We start from the raw sequence: 20,355 nt of genomic DNA on the forward strand, positions 1-20,355 counted from the left end.
GTAGATCACGACTCCAAGTGGAATACCTTGCTGGTGGACTGTCGGCGTAATCTGTTAGCGCTCCACCCTGCCGTTCCTCAAGCGCTGGCCTTGCCTGATGCACCGCCCGGCGGTAGTCATTTTGTCTACCCCCTCCGTGATCCCCTCGTACGTCCGTTGGATGAGGACGACCCCACCCTCCCTTTGATTCATTATGCCGCGAGTGACGGTGGTAGCTTCCGGTCCGTGTCCAGTGATCCAGGCTCCAGAGCCTCCGTGGAGGCTGGGGTGAGTAGTAATATGCTGCAGAAACTGAATGACAAAATAGACCAGTTATCTAGTCCTCCCAGTTTACCGCCGCTAGTCGAAGCGCTTACCTTAGCCACCCACGCCCAGAACTACCGGAAGCTAAAAGCCTTCTCGGGGACCCTCCCTGTGCCTACCGGGGAAGATGGGGTAGAAACGTGGAAAGAGCACACGCGGAGGGGTAATGGAAGAGTGGTCATGCACCGATGTAGTAAAAAGACAGAGACTCATGGAGTGCCTGCGGCCCCCAGCGGCCACTCTGATCGGTATACACCGCGAACAGTACCCCGATCTAACCTCTCGCTTGATGATAGAGTTCCTGGCCGAAGCCTATAGCGCGAAAGAGGATGACGGGGCGTTGTGGGCCAAGTACTATGCCGTAAACCAGAAGGAGGGGGAAGAGCTGTCAGCCTATATACACCGTGTGCAAATATCTCTCGGGCCACTGCTGCATTATAAATATGTGCTACCCTCCCAGATGAATGAGTATCTCCGTAAGCAGTACCTCCGCGGATCCAGTCCTTTTCACCCAATAGCCAGCATGATTCGTGATCACCTCACCTGGCCCCCCCCCCCGTCGTTCATCCAACTACTGCAACAGGTGAAGGAACACGAGACGCATCTAATGCTACACTCCCCTCAGAGGCCGAAAGCTAGCGGTAGCACTAAACCCAAAGGAAGTACGGAAAAGAAGGAGGAACCACCGGACCAGCCTGGCGCGGAGAAACTGCCTTTCGCGGGACGGTCGTCCCCTCCGCCTGATCGCCGGGCTACCCCCAGAGATATGTCATGTTACAAGTGCGGGAAGCGGGGGCATCTATCCTACGATTGCCGCCTGGGCACTTCTCAACACCGCAGCCCCTCACCCCAGAAGTTCCCATCCCAGGCTATGATCTGCGGGGTGTATGCGATGGATGCCGACCAAGACGGGACCCCCCCCGGAGGGGCCAAGCCGGTAGAAGATGGTAGTCGGGTGGGACCTGTAGCGTTGATCTGGGTTTTAGTGGATGGAATCTACTCCTCTGCCCTACTAGACACCGGATCCCAAGTCACCATCATATACAGAGGGTTCTATGATCGTCATCTTCAAAAGCGTCCGCTGCGACCGGCTGACCACATCAAGGTACGCGTGCTAAGCAATGACGACTACCCCATCGATGGGTTAGTGACCGTGGACCTGGAAATACAACAGCTCAACACAGGAAAATCTCACCCCATGAAGGTGGACGCCTTGGTGTGTCCGGAACCCCGAGACCCCCCCAAATACCCTATTATACTCGGGACCAATGCTGATATTGTACAAGCGGTCATCCGGGCCTATCTACACGAGACTAAAGAGCTCCCCATGTCCAGCCTACAGCTGCAATTGGTTCAAGCCGACCCAGCCCAGCCTTCCTCTCCTCCAGATGACTACGGGCTGTTGTTCTGTGGACGAAAGGGCTGGACTAAGCTTTTCCCCGGAGAAACGCAAAGAATTCCCGCTTGGTGTGCTTATGCGGAGCGTCTAGCCGAAGACCAGCAATTCTCACGAGAGAGTACCCCCGCGAAGGATGTACGGCGAGGGTATCGGCTCATACCCGAATTCCGGGGCGCCATTCCTAGACGCATTGATGTGATGGTGCAGAATCTATCGGCCTTCCCCCTGGCCATCGATGTGGGACAGCGGATAGGAAGAATTTATCCTGTTAGTTCAGTGGAAGAAGCCGTGCAAGTAAACACGACCCGAGTGGAAGAAACAGGGACGGCCCTGGACTTCGATTTTGGCTCCTCCGAGTTGCCTGGAGCATGGAAGGAATGGTTATGGGAGCAACTGCAACAGAGACGATCCGTATTCTCTACTGGGGAGATGGATGTGGGGTGTAGTCGCAACGCCCAGTACACCATTCGCATGATGGATGAGAAGCCCTTCAGAGAGCGTTCTCGCCGACTCGCTCCCAGGGATGTGGAGGATGTGAGGGCCGCTATCAATGACATGGAAGCCGCCGGGATTGTCACAGAATCCCGAAGTCCCTACCCCTCTCCTATAGTGGTGGTGAGAAAGAAAAATGGAACCGTGAGACTATGTGTAGATTATTGGACGCTGAACAATCGGACGGTACCGGATCAGTATAACCTCCCTCGCATAGAAGAGATCCTCGATACATTACACGGGAGCCAGTGGTTCAGCGTACTGGATTTACGGTCGGGGTACTATCAAGTCCCTCTGAGCCCAGAGGATTAAGAAAAGACAGCCTTCGTCTGCCCCTTGGGGTTTTATCAGTTCACCCGCATGCCCCAAGGCATATGCGGGGCACCCGCCACCTTCCAGCGGTTAATGGTTGACCTCAACCCCCGAGAATGCCTGGTGTACCTCGATGACATCAGAGTCTTCGGGAAAACCCTGGAAGAACACAAGGCCCGTCTCTTAAGGGTACTGGATAGATTGTCCCAAGAAGGCCTCAAACTCTCTCTGGACAAATGTCGGTTCTGATGGACCTCAGTAACATATGTAGGACACATAGTGTCCGGCGCCGGAATCGCCACTGATCCCGCCAAAATAGAAGCTGCCATTAACTGGCCTCGCCCAGAGAATGTGCGGGAGCTGTGCTCGTTCCTGGGATTTTGTGGCTACTATCGATGATTTGTGGAAGGGTACTCACGTAGGGCCAAAGCCCTCAACAGCCTGCTCTGCATATACCCGTCGGAGGCGGGCCAGAAGACCCAATCTGCCAAACAGTCCTTCGGGGATAAATGGACCCCCGAGTGCGACCAAGCCTTCCACGGCTTGAAGCAGAGCCTGACGGCTGCTCCGGTCTTGGCCTACGCCAATCCCGACAAACCCTACATCCTGCCAGCCTGAGTGGCCTAGGAGCCGTGTTGCATCAACAATATCCTGAGGGGTTACGACCCGTAGCATATATCAGCCGAAGTCTCACGGTCAGTGAACAGAACTATCCGGTACATAGGCTCGAGTTCTTGGCCCTTAAGTGGACCATAGTGGACAAACTTCGGGACTATCTGTATGGGGTGTCATTCGAAGTACGCACCGACAATAAACCTCTCACCTACATCATGACCTCCGCCAAACTTGATGTGGCCGGACATCGCTGGTTGGCCGTGCTCTTCAATTACAACTTTGCCTTGAAATACAAACCTGGGCCATTGAACATTGGAGCTGACGCCCTGTCGAGGCGACCGAGGTTGATCCCTACCACCGACAAAGATCAGTGGGAAGAGATTCGTGGACCCGGGATAAGAGCACTCTGTGGCACGGCAGCCATCATAGATGAGCGAGTAGCCTTTACGGAATTGCGGTTGGCGGACTCCCTAGGGTGCGCCTCTACCGCTATACCTGAAGACTATCGGGACCTGAGTGGGATGCATGTTACCCCATTGCCTGGGAGGATATGGTACGTTACCAAGAACAGGATCCGGTCGCAGGGATTATACGTGATGCCATTCGACAAAAGCAGCGGGGCCTGCTTCGCCAGACTCCAGGGGATGTCGGAGGTATACTGATGCGGGAGGCGGACAAATTTGAAATCCAAGATCGATTGTTATACCGAGTGGTGAAGTATCATGATCATCCGGGTCGCCGACAACTAGTGTTACCAAAACGACTCCAATACTTAGTGTTGAAGGCTCTCTATGATGAACATCTAGGGGTAGACAAGACTTTTGGACTAGTGAGAGATAGATTTTTTTTGCCAAAAATGAGTGAATCCGTGGAGCATCACTGTCGTAGGTGTGTGTGGTGTATCCAACGCAAGACTCTACCCACTAGAGCTGCCCCCATGGGCCATCTAAAAAGTACGGGACCTATGGATTTAGTCTGCATGGACTTCTTGTGCATCGAACCCGACACCCATGGTATAGGGAACGTGTTGGTCATCACTGATCATTACACCCGCTACGCCCAGGCCTTTCCGACCAAAGATCAAAAAGCCATTACGGTGGCTAAGGTGCTCTGGGAGAAGTATTTCATGCATTATGGGCTTCCTCAACGTCTGCACTCCGACCAGGGACGGGACTTTGAAAGTAAGCTAATAAAAGAATTGCTGAACCTCCTGCACATTAAAAAGTCCCGTACTACCCCTTACCACCCAGAAGGGGATGCTTTGCCCGAACGTTTCAATTGCACTCTGCTGGACATGCTGGGCACGCTAACGGGTGTAGAGAAGACTAAGTGGAGTCGCCATGTGGAAACTCTGGTCCATGCTTATAATTGCACCCGACACAAATCTACCGGGTTCTCGCCCTACTTTCTTATGTTCGGCCGTGAAGCTCGTGTGCCAGTGGATATCCAGTTGAGAGTCTCCACCGATGGGGTGCACAATACCACCCATTTTCGCTACGTACAAAGATTGCAAGAGAATCTACAGAAGGCCTATGGGCAAGCCGAGAGATCCACCGAAAAACTGAATGCCTGGAACAAAAGGCGCTATGATCACAAAGTGAAACATAGAGACATTAAACCTGGTGATGCCGTACTGCTCCGCAACCTGGGGGTACCGGGAAAACATAAGTTGACTGACCGTTGGCGGGAAGGGGTGTACGAAGTAATTTCTCAAATGCCTGGCCTTCCAGTCTACCGTATCAAAGACTCGGAGGGTTGGGTAAAGACGTGGCATCGCAATCACCTGCTCCCTATTCCCCAAATAGAAGAAGGAGACTTGGAGTGGCCTACATCTCCCCTGAGTGGGGAACTGTCATCAAGACAGGAAAATCTGGAAGATCCAAAGGAAGGAACCTCTTATAGGGGCCTTCCGGCCACGGGGGCATCTCCCAGAGGAGCTACAGGCAAAGAGCCCCTTGGCCCCCTGACAGAGACACTGACTCCAGTGAGTCCGCCGCTAGATCCCCAGAGCCCGTGCTTTGTGCCACAAAGAGACTTTACAGATATACCCAGGCCCTCAAGGGCCGAATTGGAAATACCCGATGATAATTGCTTCTCTCCCAAAGAGGTAGCGGAAGAGCCAATTCGCAGAAGCCAAAGAGCTGGCCAACCTCCCACGAGGTTGGCTTATGATCAGTTCGGGGCACCCCATTATGAGGCTCAGCAGTGGGCTCGCAGCCGGGTCCAATCAGTGATTATCATGTTCAGTGAAATTTACAAGTTGATAGAGAGACCAATGTATTAGTGTTTTTCATTATATAACTGTTGTGTTGTTATCATTGTCCAAGCGGGGACGTTGGAATCCACATGGGGGAGGATGTAGCCGTGACCCCTGATTCACCCCAAAGAGCGGGAGGTTGCGCTTGCATATAGTAGTTGCAAAAGCCCGCGAAGGAGGAGAGTGCACTTGGCGGGAGAAAGCAGTCCCTTGACCCAGCAGCCCTGCGGGTAGGGTCAGGTGAGAGAGTCTAGCCAATGGGCGGAGGAGGTGCCAGAGATATAGGCAGTGGTTGCGCGCACGTGGAGCTAGAGCTGAGTGGAGAGGAGATGGAGAGTCTGTGAGGGGAGGTTGATCCGCCCCGGCGCAGGCCAGGTGCCCCAGGCCCAGTTAGCCCTGAGTCACTGTAGAGATAAGCTGAGCTAGGGATCGCTTTAGTTAGGTTCCTGTTCCCCTAGTATCGTTAAGACTTGACCGGGACTATACTGTCGAGAGGGAGGTCTGGGCTCAGACCCCCACTGGTGTTGCCGGAGTCCAGGTGTGAGCGTCCCGGACCATAGAGAGAGAGATAAAGACAGATCGGTGTCGACGTACCGAGACCCTTTGGAAAGATCGTGGCAGACCCGAGCACCGGAGTGCTCGGCAGGTATTTCATCAAGTGCACCAACGGTACCATTCATTCACCCGAGACAGAGTGGCTGCGTAGTCACCCATATACACACATAGGGCCTGCTGTGAGCGGGAGGACTAATCCGTAAGGATCGGACATGGGGTGGGATCACCCGGTGGCGGGTGTGGGAAGTGTTGTTGGCGTCCGCCGTGGCGCATGTTGTGGGCCATCCGCCGTGGCGCTAGGTAGTGTTGGCGTCCGCCGTGGCGCTAGGTAGTGTTGGTGTCCGCCGTGGCGCGCTATCTATCATATCATATATATATATATATATAGGAATGTTATGGCATGTAATATACTGTGAGTTTGGTCTGCAAGTAAAAGAGATTGGTTTTAGAACTTGGCTGTGTAAGTGTAATTTTTGCATATACGTCCTGCGAAGACCCACTCCCCCTTTGGCGGGAGCTGTCGCAGGGGGAGGCGCAGCACCCGTTATAGATATTGCACGCACCCTAGGCTCTCCGTGGCAGAGACATAGGCCCTGTGAGCCAGCAGGTAATACAGCACATAATAGCGGCTTGCTAGTGATAGGAAGCAGGGCTACATATAGTTTCATTTATAAAATAATTGTGAGATTTTAACTTATTAATAATAGAAAGAAAGAAATGCATGAGAAAGAAAGAAATGCATGAGTTTCCTGTGTCTGTTGCGCACGCATGTTCTATGGAACGCATATGTTGGTTGTTGGTCATTGAATTGATGTGCATGATGGTTCTAAGGAACCTCTATTGAACGCATATGTTGGTCATTGAATTTATGTGCATGCCTGTTCCATGGAACCTGTGTGGAATGCATATGCGGTTCATTTGGGAATGACAGTTCTATGTAGACGTAATTTCCCTTAATTATCCATGGGTAGTGTCATGATTCCCTAAGAGCAGTACTTCTCATAGACCTGTAGGGGTGCACAGAGGAGTCTAGTTCAGGCCCAGAACTGGTAAGAACTAGAACAGTCCATAAGGCCAGCTCCCATCTTAGTTTGGGTATAAAACCCTACCCAGTCTGTTACTGTAGTTCTTTGCTTGTCAACTTTCTGTTTACCGGTCAAGAGTCAGTTTATTCTTTGTCCCCTAGTGCTGTTACTTTCCCTATTCCTTTTTATCAGGCTCCCAGTTCTACTGATCTTCAGGTGACTTCTTGTTTGTTGTGTTGTATTTCCCTTGCATTATTAGACCCCGGTTTATTATTTGTCCCCTGCTACTATTGCTCTTTGCATGTAGTACTGCAATTCTTGCAGCTAACCTTGGTTTGTCCTGTTATTTCCCTTAACATTATTTGCCACCTGCTTTGTTTGTTCCCTTAGTGTTTTGCGTCTAGCAAGATAGAAGTTTTATGAGTTGATCAAAGGGGTGTACTGCACGTAGAGTCGATCATGTAGTTGGGGTGGTGGTTCATCTTGTTTTTGTAGCCAGTCATTCCGTTCTCATAATGGGGCTGGATATACGTGGCTTGCGGCTGATCTATGGGAGTGGATCTCTTCCCCTGTAAATGGTGTTAACCTTTTCATTTAACACTGACCAACCTTAAAACTTGCCCCACAAATCAAGCATCCCGATAGCCTGCACTCATGGCTATTGTCCCACAGTCACTTATACCACCCATTGTGGCCAAGCACACCCATCTACAGCACTTATTCCCTCACCTGCTGTCTCTGTAAGTTTCCCCTCAAACCTCTTAGATTGTAAGCTCTTCGGGGCAGGGATTTCCTTTCCCATTGTCTGATTTTGCTGCACTTATTGTATTATTATAATTCCCTGTACTGTATTCTTTGTGAAGCGCTGAGTACACTTTTGACGCTATATAAATAAAGACATACAATACAATACAATTTCTAAGTAGAGGATTCCTGTCTTACAAGGAAAGAGTCTGTCCCTGAAGATACCAGCAGCTGAGAGGAAAGCTCGGTGTTACAATAATATACCCCACTTGTATCAGAGTGTTTTTAATGCTTGGAGGATTGTAAAGCTACAGAGGGAAGAGGAATCCTTTATCTTCCCTGGAATTCCCTCGGTTTGTAATCCATCTACAGTGTAAGTATTGAGCAGCTGAGCTCCAAAAGTCTGGTTTAAGGCAGGAGTTTGATAGATTTGAGCAGGTTTCGACTGGGTATCCGCAACCATTGTGGGTACAGACTGACAGACAGAACGAGTGAGGTGTGTTTCTCAGTTAGTGGAGCCGGTTACGTCTGTTTTGCCAAAATGTGATCTGGAAGGTTTAAAGCTGCAATCCAAGCTGCTTATTAATTATTATTTTTATTTTTACATAGGATTGAAGCAGGGGGTCTCCAAAGCTGAACCCCATTAATTTCAGCTCTGGAGATCCCCTGCTTTTAAACTCCACAAGATACCGGCACCCCCTACAGAGGTAAGTATCTAGAGAAGCAGAGGGTCCCCAGAGTTAAATGAATGGCTTTCAGCTCCAGAGACCCCCAGCATCCATCCTATGTAAAAGAAAAAACAAGAGAAGGCTGCTTGTATTGTGCCTTTAAAAAAAGCGCTTTCCTGAAAATTCTTTCTTTACCAGCTCTCCATCTAAGTTACGATCACACAGGAAACCTGCTCTCTTTTACATCAGTTTTCAAATTTCAGTTTGATGGAATAAAAATGAAGCAAATGTACATTTTATGTATAAAGTTCATAATTTTCAAGATCTTAACACATTGCGAAGAGAATAAACAGACGTTGTATGAAATTTTAAACCTGCTCCGAAAACCTTATATAAATCACCAATACCAAAGCGCTCGGGGAATCTCTAAGGCTGCGTCCATAGAGGGGCAGACCGCGCGGACGCGTCTGTACGTTGAGCGATCAGACTGCAGTGATCGTGTCTATACACCGTGTGGGCGCGTGCATGCAGAAGCAGGAGGGGGGGGGGGGGGTGCGATGCGTGTGAAATCAGTCAAAACTGATTTCTCGCGTGATAGGGCGATCACGTGAGCGGTTCGCCCAATGAGGGCAAACCAGCTCCGTGACATCACTGGCCTGCCCATAGACACGCCCCTGGATGGTGCGCATACTAAGGCCAGGGAAAGCACCCGCTTTCCCTCTGCCTCTGCGCGCCTGCAGTGTCTATGGATGCAGCCTGATGGAGAATAATTCATGGCATAATTGCAACAATGTAAAATACATATCAACTCAGAAGTAACAGTAAAAAGTGCATTTTATAGATCAGAGTGGGAAGCCATTTTATCATATTTTTTACACTTAATTTTCTTTCAGGTTAAATGTTTTATTTTTTTAATGTATTTATATAAAAATTGAGAAAACAAAGAAATTGTACCATGCAACACTCAATTCAAAAACAGCTTCACTAATCTTGATTCACATCAAAAAAATTATAACAAAAGGCAAAAATCCAATCCAGATATTTCTTCTCACAAAAAGCAAAGTGTGAAGTCACATATCTAAGACGTCTTATACTTAGCGTGTAGGATGCTATATATAGGAGCAGTGGGACTGAAAGGTACACACCCCGTGTTTCGAGTCATTTGACCCTTTATCAGATGGTGCGGCGGTGATTATAATTAATTTTGATATTTTTTTGGGAGCACTGTACACCATTTAACTATTTATATAATACATTGATCTTGTGTTTAGATTTTTCACACGGCACTTTTTTGGGGTGGGAAATTAACTATCATTTTAGGGAACACCGTACTATTGTTTTAGCTTCTTTTTGTTTTATTAGAACAAGCAAAATGAGCTATCGTAAAAAGTAGAAAGTGTCAAATAGTAGGTGTAGAATGCTGAGATGTATTACTGTTCGTATGTTTTCTTTATTGCTACAATAGCAGCAGGAGTTAAATTAGAGTATCGATTTTATAAGATGGTTCAAGAAGTTTTTAAATGACGGGGAATTAAAAATGCAATTTGTGAAATTGAAGATGGCAAATTAATTTTACATTTGTGAATATTTTGTGCTATTTGTGAGTTCTTGTATTCTTAACACATTGGTTCGATAAATCATTTTACACATCTAAATCTCTCTAATGTATCTTTATATCATAAAGCATCTCATCTTTGTGCAGCTTCCTCTATGACGCACCCTCTGGCGGGGCGGCCGACAGAGGGGGAGAGCCGGGACAAGTGTACCGGACCCAGAGGCTGTGGTGGGCCCTGTCAGCTGGTACTGGAAGGGCCCAACTTCTGCTTCCTGCTACCGGGCCTCTGGTTGCCTTGCCGGGTCTCAGCTGTCCCCAGCTGCTGCCTCTTCCCACGCCCAGCCTCTCTCTCCCGCAGGTGCGCGCTGGAAGCTGGGTGCATCCGGAAGTCGCGGTCAGCTTTCGGCACGCACCACTGGGGAGAGCCATGAGCTGGGACCTGGAGGCAGCAACCAGAAGTAAGTGGGGGGGGGGGGGGGTGGTAATTGTATCTGGGGGGCTATAGTGGTGTCTGTAACTGGGGGGCTATAGTGGTGTCTGTATCTGGGGTGGGGGTGTAGTGGTGTCTGGATCTGGAGGGGTAGTAGTGGTGTTTGTATCTGGGGGGTGTAGTGGTTTCTGTATTTAGGGGGGTAGTTTTGTTTTGTATTGGGAGGGGGTCTTGTGTGTGTTTATAGGGGGGGTAATTATTGTGTGTGTGTGTGTGTGGGGGGGTTGTATTTGGTATTGGGGGGAATTGTGTGTGTGGCCAGGGGAGGGGGAAATGAGTGAGCAGGATTGAGTGAGAGGGGGTTAATTGAGTGATAGCAAAGGGGGGGGGAGAGTGAGAGGAGAGGGCGTGTGGAGAGGGAGAGTGAGTGAGAGATAGGGGGGGAGAGAAATACAGGTATGAAAGGGATGGGCTTGGAAGGCTGCCCTCACGGGGGGTGGAAGGGGGCGGGTGCGGCGCCAACATAGGGGGTGGTAACAGGGGGGGGGGGAGAAGCGTTGGTGAAACTAGTCCTGGGCCCCAGGAAATCTGTCAGCGGCCCTGCCCTCTTGTCTCGGATGGACAGTAGATCTTCTCCCCCAGTGAGGGGAGGTACCAATGTGACAGCACATGCAGCAGGTAGCCGCAGCAGGTAAAAGGCATGCGAGCTGGTAAATGGGGACAAAATAAGCAGAACATGCTAAGGTTGATGGATGAAGGCAAAGATCGTTAGTTAGGAAGGCTGAAGTGGAGCCTAGTGTGGCTCGAAACAAGCGGAGAGACTGCAAGATGATGGAGCGGAACCTCCCAGACAGAAATGGAGAGGAGAGGGTGGGGCAGATAAGAGTTACCAAGGAAAAGGCATCATGGTGACATGTAGAGAAATGGGAAGAGACACCATAAACAGGAGAGAAGTTACCCAGAGAGAAATCTACAAAACAAATCCACGAAGAGAAAGGAGAGACATACCTCTCAAGTTTCTGAGAGATGGAGAGAATCTAGGGTAACTGGGTAGATAGTTGAGAGACAGACAGAAGCTGAAAGAGACATGGAAGAAACGAGAGAGACAGGGACAATTGAAAAAGAAAGTAGTTGAGACAGATGAAGAGAACACAATAGGTAAAGGCATGGAGAGAATTCCCAAAAAGTATACAAAGGCACGAAAAGAAAGAACGATGAAGTATTGCACTGCACCATTTTCTGCTTGCATTTAGGCCAAATGTAAGTGTTATGGTGTTTCCCCCCTCTCTGGGAGATTCTGCCATTGCACAGTGTGGTGCATACCTGCTGGCTCACAGTAGATCTGAGTCTCCTGCGGTGTTGTGGAGAAGAACAGGACAGGCTTCTGGGGTAGTAACTGATTATTTCTCACGGTGACAGCGTCTCCATCTCTTGCAGGCACCAGGGATGTGGGACAATCCCTGCAGGAGAACTTCTTTCCCCTCCCCCTGATAGATTGTAATCTCAGGCAGGAAGATATCTTTGAACAGGATCACTTTATTGGTTACACTGCAAATAATTAGCATACACAGCCTCAGACAGTTCTTCTTGGGGCTTCACCCTCAGGATGTACCCTGGTCATCCACTCCAGGCCAAGGGGCACTGAAGCAGTCCTTGCTCTTCCCTTACTCCCTCGTGGAGTAAGGGGAATAGTCTCCCATCCACTCGCCTATGAGAGGGAACACAAATTGTGTTATGGGTAGACCAGCCTCTCTCAAGCAGGTAGAGGCACTGACTAAATTTGGCAGTGCAGCTCTTTAAGTACAAAGGACGTACAGGTACCAGGTCTGAGTCCGTGATTGGACACACACAGGCTTAGTCGCACCGCCTCTCCTGTGACTCACTGAAGCTGCTGTGCGTGGGGGAAACCCATGATAACTCCTGGCAGCCTGTTCTTACCAGGGCTTACTGACAGGAGGGGGCAGACTGGTAGCCCAGGAAACCAGTCCTGGCTACATAAGGAAGAGTTTGACTTCAAACCTGGCAGATATTTTGTTGACACTTGTACAAGGTGAAAAAATGCGCCTTGTAACTCCTCCCTATCATATTGGCACTCCTCAAAATGCAAAATGCAAGCAAGAATTTGTGCAAAGTTCCTTAGTAAGATTAAAATTCATACTGTTTGCACTACGTTTGTGCCAAAATTGCTGTGATACATCACTTCCCTGGCGAAAATCTTTACGAAAAACAGCTACAGAGACATGCAGAGATATTAAAAAGTGACATTGACAGACACTGCAAGAGAGGTATGAACAGAAACCATAGGACGGCATTGAGAAGAGAGGCATAACAAGATAGCAGACAGATCAGAAATCAATTTAGTGAAACAAGAAAGGAGGGAGAGCCATGTGGAGGAGGTACTGAAATATGACGAAAATGAAGGTCCTTATCGAATACGGTGAAAAGCAGGGTATAACACAGGCAAGGGTGCCTTGCACGTCCATTCAAGGAAACAGAAGAGAATGCAATCATTACCCTGTTTCTCATCACATTGAAAGACAAGGAGACAGTAGACAAGTGATACAGAGAAACTGGAGAGATGACAGGAACGTAGGAAGAGAAAGGGAAAGAGATGCCAGGGGAAATGAAAATAAAAAAGTTGGAACGAGAGGAGAAAGATATTGCAGATGAAGAGAAGCAAAAGGAATACATCAGGAAAACTAAAGGGGGCCAATGTGACAGACATACGTAGAGACGTGAAAGAAGACTAAGTAAATGGGAACAGACTATACACAAAGAGGCTACATTAGGGTATTAGGAGAGTACACAGAGAGGGGTAGCTTCCTATTCAATATGCTATGAAGTATTTTGCTCATATCCAGGGCGTACAAATCATTGTGACATCTTAACCTACTGCTTTGTATATTTTCACCTGCCAAGGGGATTTCTTGCCTATCTCCTTTAGATCATGGAAATGTAGGGATTGTGCCTAAGGACTGGCACACGTAGAGGTTAAGTTTTATTAACCATCTTCGCTCTCGCTCAACAACATCCACAACCTGTGCTGTATGTGGAAAGGTAAGCAAGGCCTTAGTATGGGCTAGTATTTGTCAAAGGAAATCCATACAATGGAGATGTAAGTTACTGAAATCAAGAAGAATTTGAAAATGACAAATACATTCCCAACAGGATTGCTAATTTGCAGGCAGTTGGGGTAAAACAGTAAGTCCCAGATCTACAAACGAGTGCTTAGCTTTAGCACGCCTTTACTCCTACTCATATCATTGGGAGTTAAGGAGTGCTAAATAGGGTGACTATACGTCCCAGGATTTTCATTAAACGTCCCGGTGACCCGACAATTTTCTCAAAATCATTCCGGATTTTAGCTTTCCCCTGTTTTTAATGGCAACGACAGGGGAGGATCGCCGTGGCAGAGGAGGATGGGGATGCCCATCCTACACAGAAGTCAGTCACAACTTCCGGTCTCTTCTCCGCAGGTGGGGACATTTAACTGAGTGTGGGAGGGTGATGGGGGGGGGGGGTGAAGAGAATGGGGAGAGACAATCAGTGACATAACTACACAGTAAGGGGCCCCTGGACACAAAATTAGGTAGGCCCTTCGATTCTGCGGGTTGCTTTTTTTCCTCCTGCCGGACTCTCTGTGCCGTGGGTGGTGCTTGCTGGCAGACAGGCGAGCTCCCAGGGGCTCACTCTAGAGGTGCACACTTCTGTAAGTCTGTTAAGTAGCGGTGCAGCGGCATCCCACATCACCGGGGGAACCTGGAAATGTTTCAAATGCAGCTCAGCGGAGGAAATGAGACAGAGCTGGTGCACTCTCTCTTACACTTCTTCTCTCGGAACCCAGTCCATTGTAAGACAGAGCGCACCAGCTCTATCTCGTATCCTCTCCTGAACTGCATTTGAACCATCTCCAGGTCCCCGTGTTCACGTGGGTTGCTGCTCTGCCGCTGCTTATGAGTCGAGAGCAACGGTCCCGAGCTAAGGTCATGGCCCAGGCGACAGTTACACCACTGGAGAAAATATAGGGATATAAAATGGGAACGGGGGGGGGGGGGGGGTGGGAGTGAGAGGGAGGGAGAGTGTGGGTGAGATATAATGGGAAGGGGGAAGAGAGAGAATGGGGTGAGAGAAAATGGGGGGGGGAGAGATAATGGCGGAGAGTGCGTGTGTGAGAGAGGGGGGGATGAGAGAGAGGGCAATGAGAGTTTGTGATATGTTAGGAAACAGAAATAATCAATAATACAGCATAAATGGGAACACTATTAGACAAATACCATTATAATATTTATTTGGAAGTGATGTCATTTGTTTTATAAATAACTTTTTATATTTCTAATTTTGAAAATCTGGTCACCCTTGTGCTACAGCTTAGCACCCTTTTGTGTATCTGGGCCTAAGGCATGAATTCTACAGTACAGTACAGGCATACCTCGGTTTAAGGACACTCACTTTAAGTACACTCGCGAGTAATGACATATCGCTCAATAGACAAACAGCAACTCACGCATGCGCCTGTCAGCACGTCCTGAACAGCAATACCGGCTCCCTACCTGTACCGAAGCTGTGCGCAAGCGGGGAGACTATAGAGCCTGTTACAGATACGTTATTTACATCAGTTATGCATGTATATGATGATTGCAGTACAGTACTTGCATCGATAAGTGGGAAAAAGGTAGTGCTTCACTTTAAGTACATTTTCGCTTTACATACATGCTCCGGCCCCATCGCGTTTGTTAATGTGGGGTATGCCTGTATATACTCTGAAGTAGCCCATTGAATTCAATGTGGATTTTTGGATGAAAACAGCCCGAATGGCTGCTTTGGAGTATATACTGTCGTGGCCGAGTTTATTCTAACATTTACCCGGTCTCGGCCGCGACAGATACCGGGCGCGCGCCGAGGTGTCCCGTGCGTGCGCCGGAGCCTCGGAGGATCGGTCCTCCGATCGAGGCATCTCCCTCCCCTCTCCGGGTCCCCCGGAGCCCCCCACCGCCATCCCCCACATCTCGGGACACCAGGGCTCCCTTCGGGGATTCTCACAGGGACTGGTTTTCTCTAATACTTGAAACTAGTCTTTGTTCACATATGGTTAAACTAAAAAAAAGAAGACAAAATTATTTTTTAAGGTGCTACAAATATGTAATTTATTTATCGTCTTCACAAGGATTGTCGGTTGGTTTCACATCTCCTCCCCCACCATCACCTCCTCCGTCCCCTCCTCCATCTCCCCCGTCACCTCCTCCTCCATCTCCCCCATCACCTCCATCTCCCGGATCGCCTCCTCCGCCATCTCCCCCATCGCCTCCCCCTCCATCTCCCCCATCGCCTCCCCCACCATCTCCACCTCCCTCCCCCCCATTTCCTGGACAACTATGTGCTGGCTGAATAAGGATCTTACTTGCCTGGCAGTCCCCTGGGCACAGCTGGTGCCAGTAAATGCCAGTACCAGTGTTCAAGTTGACATACCTGCAGTTGTCATACCACCAGCCGCCCCCTCCAACGTATGCACAGTTCGCCCCGGACAAGTCATTATCCTGGTCATGTGTGGAGAACCTCATGTTATCATGTCCTGCATGGAGTTCCCCAGAAGTCATGGCATCGCCGGCGTTGCCCGAATATCGGCCCAACCTAAGTCGATAACAACTAAGCTCCCCCTCAAGTGTGAAAGAGTCATAGTTAGCTGTGCGTTCAGTTCCAGCTGCAGCAAGCAGTTTAAAGCGTATCCGGTGCATCTGGTGGGTAGTCAACAGGTGGACAGGGTCATTACCCAACCAATGGTCACCTTGCAGGTCTCCAAAGCCTCTCTTATAACTCTCCCATGGGGCATCCCATTGCTTTGAGTTCTTTTTACAGTTCTTCTGGATCACTGTCCATCCCCCGTCTGGGCCTCCTAACTCACAGTATACCACGAATCGCCTCCCTGGCACTGGCTCCACCACATACAGACCACTGCGACCCTCCTTTAGTACAGTGCAGCTGTCTGGGTAAACGTTTCCTGTGAAGCCAAAAACTAGAGGTCACCTACTGGAAAATACAAAAGCCGTGGCAGTTCCCTCACACATCTCGCTCACATTTACAGGATAATGGCCTAATAGTCCTCACACTTCCAGGGAGAACCTTTTCTGTACATATGCCGTGTAAATCAATAGGCAGAGTTGCCCAGTTCACAATTGTCTATGCTTGTTTGATGTGGAGATGTCTAGTTAGTGCGATGTTTACAGCTATTTAGATGGTAAACTCTTCAGGACAGAAATGATTCTCACTGCAGGCAAAAGTTGACAGTGGTACTATCTGTGTTCCTGATGTTCCTGCAGGAATACCGAATGAAAGAGAGCTACGTCTGATCTATGTGAAAGAGGGGATGAGTGGAAAATCTGCTTAATGTCTGTATGGGAAGCTGAAGGCTACAAATATGTGATCCAGGTGTTTTTGCAAAGAGAACAAGAGTGATGTGTGAGAAAGAGGAGATGTACTGTAACTATATCTGATTACTTGCTGAATTTGAGAAGTGTATGTTCCTGATGTTTTTGTAGAAGGAGGGAGCGAGAGATATGCGTATATGCTGGAGACTGGTAATATAGTGTACCTGCATATAACACTGATTCAATGGCAGTGGGTGAAATGGGTATATACTACTGGGAGAGGAAAGGACTGTCCCTGTTAAATGGTGTAGTTGTGACTCACCGCTGTTTCCGGTCTGGTAGTTGAGGATTTCTTCTACGTGTATTCCCTTTAACAAATGACTGTTTTCAATATTGATCACTGAAGACTTCTCCAGCAAGGTTCCATATACAGTGCTTAGGGCCCCTCCAACCAAAAGGAGCCATGACAGAGACCAATGCTCACCTTGAATCCCTGCAGAGATCAAGAGATTTAGTGATAAAATAATCCTTTGGAGGTCTTTGTATTCCCAAAACGGTGAGGCCATGAGATAATATGGCACAGAATTCTGAGGCTTTAATTCCTTGTGATGATCACCTAGGTCACGGGTGGCCAACTCCAGTCCTCAAGGGCCCCCACTATGTCAGGTTTTAAGGATATTCCTGCTTCAGCACAGGTGGCTCATTCAAAATGATTGAGCCATCTGTGCTGAAGCAGGGATATCCCTAATACCTGGCATGCTGGTGGCCCTTCAGGACTGGAGTTGTCCACCCCTGACATAGACCCTCCGGCTGTAAAGGTGACAGCCTTTGTAACCACTAAGGTGCCTATCCTTAGAGATGATAGACTATATTTCCGGAGTGTTCAGATTTACATGTGTGCCCTACGGCAAATTACATGCATTATCCAGTGATCAAGGTCTTTGGATGTCCAAAGATACAATTTGTGTATTGCATCCGGTACAAACAATTTCTTCAATGTGCAGGTCTCCTCTAAGACAGAGGTACAAAGTAGAGCTCTACTCACAAGTTCATAATGACGGTCTCCATTTAATGTGACCGCCAAGAACAGTGGAACAACAAAGTTTCAGGTCCCATATGGACCTTTAATTGGGTCATCAGTTTCACCTGATGAAAGGTAAATATGGGACCTGAAACGTTGCCTTTCCACTGTTCTTGGCTGTCACATTAAATGGAGACCGTCATTAAGAACGTGTGAGCAGGGCTTTACTTTCTATCTCTGTCTTAGAGGAGACCTGCACTTTGAAGAAATTGTTTGCCTATTTTATGTTGGCTGCACAAACAGGATTCTTTTTACCTGAAACTGTTCCCCCGCACTTTGGAATTGTATTTTACATTATGTGCACACAACAAAATAAAGCAAAACAGCACCAAAACATCACCCATGTAATCTATAAAGTGTGAAACAAGAGGTGATGGCAAAGTAAACACTAAACACTTCTATCAATTAGTTAATCAAGTTTTGTCTATTAATAAACCTTAAACGTCCCCTATGTTGATGCTGCTAGAGAAAGGTCCCACGGCCCCAAAAAGAGATTCTCGAAAAAAAGAAAAAAAAAACAGCGCAACCTCCAAAAATGAAGGAAGAGAAAAAGATAATAATAATAATAATAATAATAATAATAATAATAATAATAAGTAGTGTAGTATATTAAGCAAAAAAGGGAAAAAATTAAAACGTGAATGGGAGGGACTTTCCTGCATTTGCTCTGCATCGCTTCCAGCATAAAATGATACAAAGTCTTTTCAATTTGGTAAAAGTGTGAGTGTAATTGAGCTAATTTCCATTTATTTAATATAGTTTTTACATACTATACCATGAGTGTTTATCTCTTTTTTTATCCCACTAAACTCTGATTTGAGGATCTTCCTTCCAAACGTGGACCTCTGAAACGGGAGTGCCGCTATTATTTCACTGCCTTTATCTCACTCCCCCCCACCACTTTTTTGCTTAATATTCTATACTATATTATTGTCTTTTTAATTCTCCTAATTTTGGGGCGGTTGTGCTGGTTTATTTTCTTTCTTTTTTGAGTATTACATTAAGTGCCTAGCTTTAAAGGTAAAACAGGTACCCCTGAAACTTTCAGGCATGGAGGTGACGGGCTACAGGATGTATCCCTGAACTGCCCAGCATTAAGAGTGGCAGACTGCATATACCATAACCATCCTGTCCTAGAGATAAAGTGCTGCCTGTCCCTGAATTCTAGGGCCATGCAACCCTGAAGGTGCCTGGCTGTATATCACTAGGTTATTGTCACACAGGTGCCAGGCCCTATATTTTTTAATATGATACAAAAGCAGCTCATATGAGCGTCTTACCCATCCTGGTCCAAGCAGTGTTGGGCTCTATATCTCACCCATCTACCAGTCTTCTTTATAAAGTTCATGCATAGGGAGGGGCTTTACCTACACCATAGGCACAGCTGTCACCAAGAGATACATGATGTTTGATAAGTAGGTGTGAGACACAAGGTAAAGTTTGACAAAGAGAAATATCTATCTAGTTTACATGAAGATATGAGTGGGATTGGATATGGCTGTGCAGAGCAATGATTCAGCTGCAATAAAATAGTGAGAGAAGAGCCAAGCCAAACAAAGGTACTGTATGCATTAAATAGTGCACAGCAAATAAAAATTGTGAGCACATTCACATGTTTCAGACAGGTCTGCAACCCTTCTTTTCCCCATTATCTCTTAGCAAAAAGTGCTTCCACTGCAATTAGGGATTCTGGGAAATGTATGCATGTATGTATGTATGCATTTATCTCTTTATTTAAATAGCGCCATTCATGTACATAGCGCTTGCCAAGGGGAGACTCCTGGAGCGGGTAGGACCTTGGTGGCCAGAACAGCGGGGAGCAGGCAAGGATTGTTGGGGTCACAAGCAGGGTTCGGTGACAGGCAGCAAGCAGGATCGTCATGGTCACAAGCAGGGTTCGGTGGCAGGCATCAAGCAGGATCGTCGTGGTCACAAACAGGGTCGGCAACAGGAAGGGAGGAGCATGGCAAGACTGGGACTGGCAAGACTGGGACTTGCTAGCAGGAAACAGACTGGGGGAATCTAGTTTAATAGCAAGAGCCTCTAATAAGCCTCTAATAAGTAATCAGGACTACAGGATACAGGGAACAGGTCAGGTCAGATCAGGGCAGCAGCAGAAAGAATCAAGATCACCAAACAAAGGCAATGGAGGAACAGGAACTATAAGGACAGAGGACAGGAGCAACAAGAGAGAAAGTCAGAGGAACCCCAGAGCAAACAGAAACCAGCAGCACACCCGGTGGACAGAGAAAGGAACTATGGCTAGAGCAGGATGTCTAGGAGACCCTTAGTCTGAGACCCCACTGCAAGCACCTGCACGTCCACCTTGCGACCTGGCGGCGCGTGCAGAGTGCTATACCGTGATCTGCGCTCTGCAGGCGGCGTTCTGAGGCGCGAGGGACGTGGCCAAAACAGGCTGTGGGCACAGCCATGATGAGGGGGCGGGGCCATGATGCCAGCCAAACTAAACAAAACAAAAAACCATGACACACACACTTCTCCCCCCCTCCCCCATAGAGCCAACGATGGTTGTACAAGGAGTCCGAATGTTGTTACT

The 20,355-nt window shown here is 48.1% G+C and overlaps 1 protein-coding gene across 1 annotated transcript; it reads right to left on the reverse strand.

Annotated features, from left to right (window-relative positions):
- Window positions 1-15,484: 15,484 nt before the first annotated feature.
- LOC142491645 (fibrinogen-like protein 1-like protein) lies at window positions 15,485-19,172 on the reverse strand. Its single transcript, XM_075594494.1, has 3 exons — window positions 19,079-19,172; window positions 17,040-17,210; window positions 15,485-16,350 (listed from the first exon to the last, which is right to left on the reverse strand). Exons 1-3 carry the CDS (start codon window positions 19,080-19,082, stop codon window positions 15,500-15,502), a joined length of 1,026 nt encoding a protein of 341 aa, XP_075450609.1. The 5' UTR covers window positions 19,083-19,172; the 3' UTR covers window positions 15,485-15,499.
- Window positions 19,173-20,355: the final 1,183 nt, after the last annotated feature.

Source organism: Ascaphus truei, chromosome 3 (genome assembly GCF_040206685.1).
Source record: "Ascaphus truei isolate aAscTru1 chromosome 3, aAscTru1.hap1, whole genome shotgun sequence".
Lineage (NCBI taxonomy): Eukaryota > Metazoa > Chordata > Amphibia > Anura > Ascaphidae > Ascaphus > Ascaphus truei.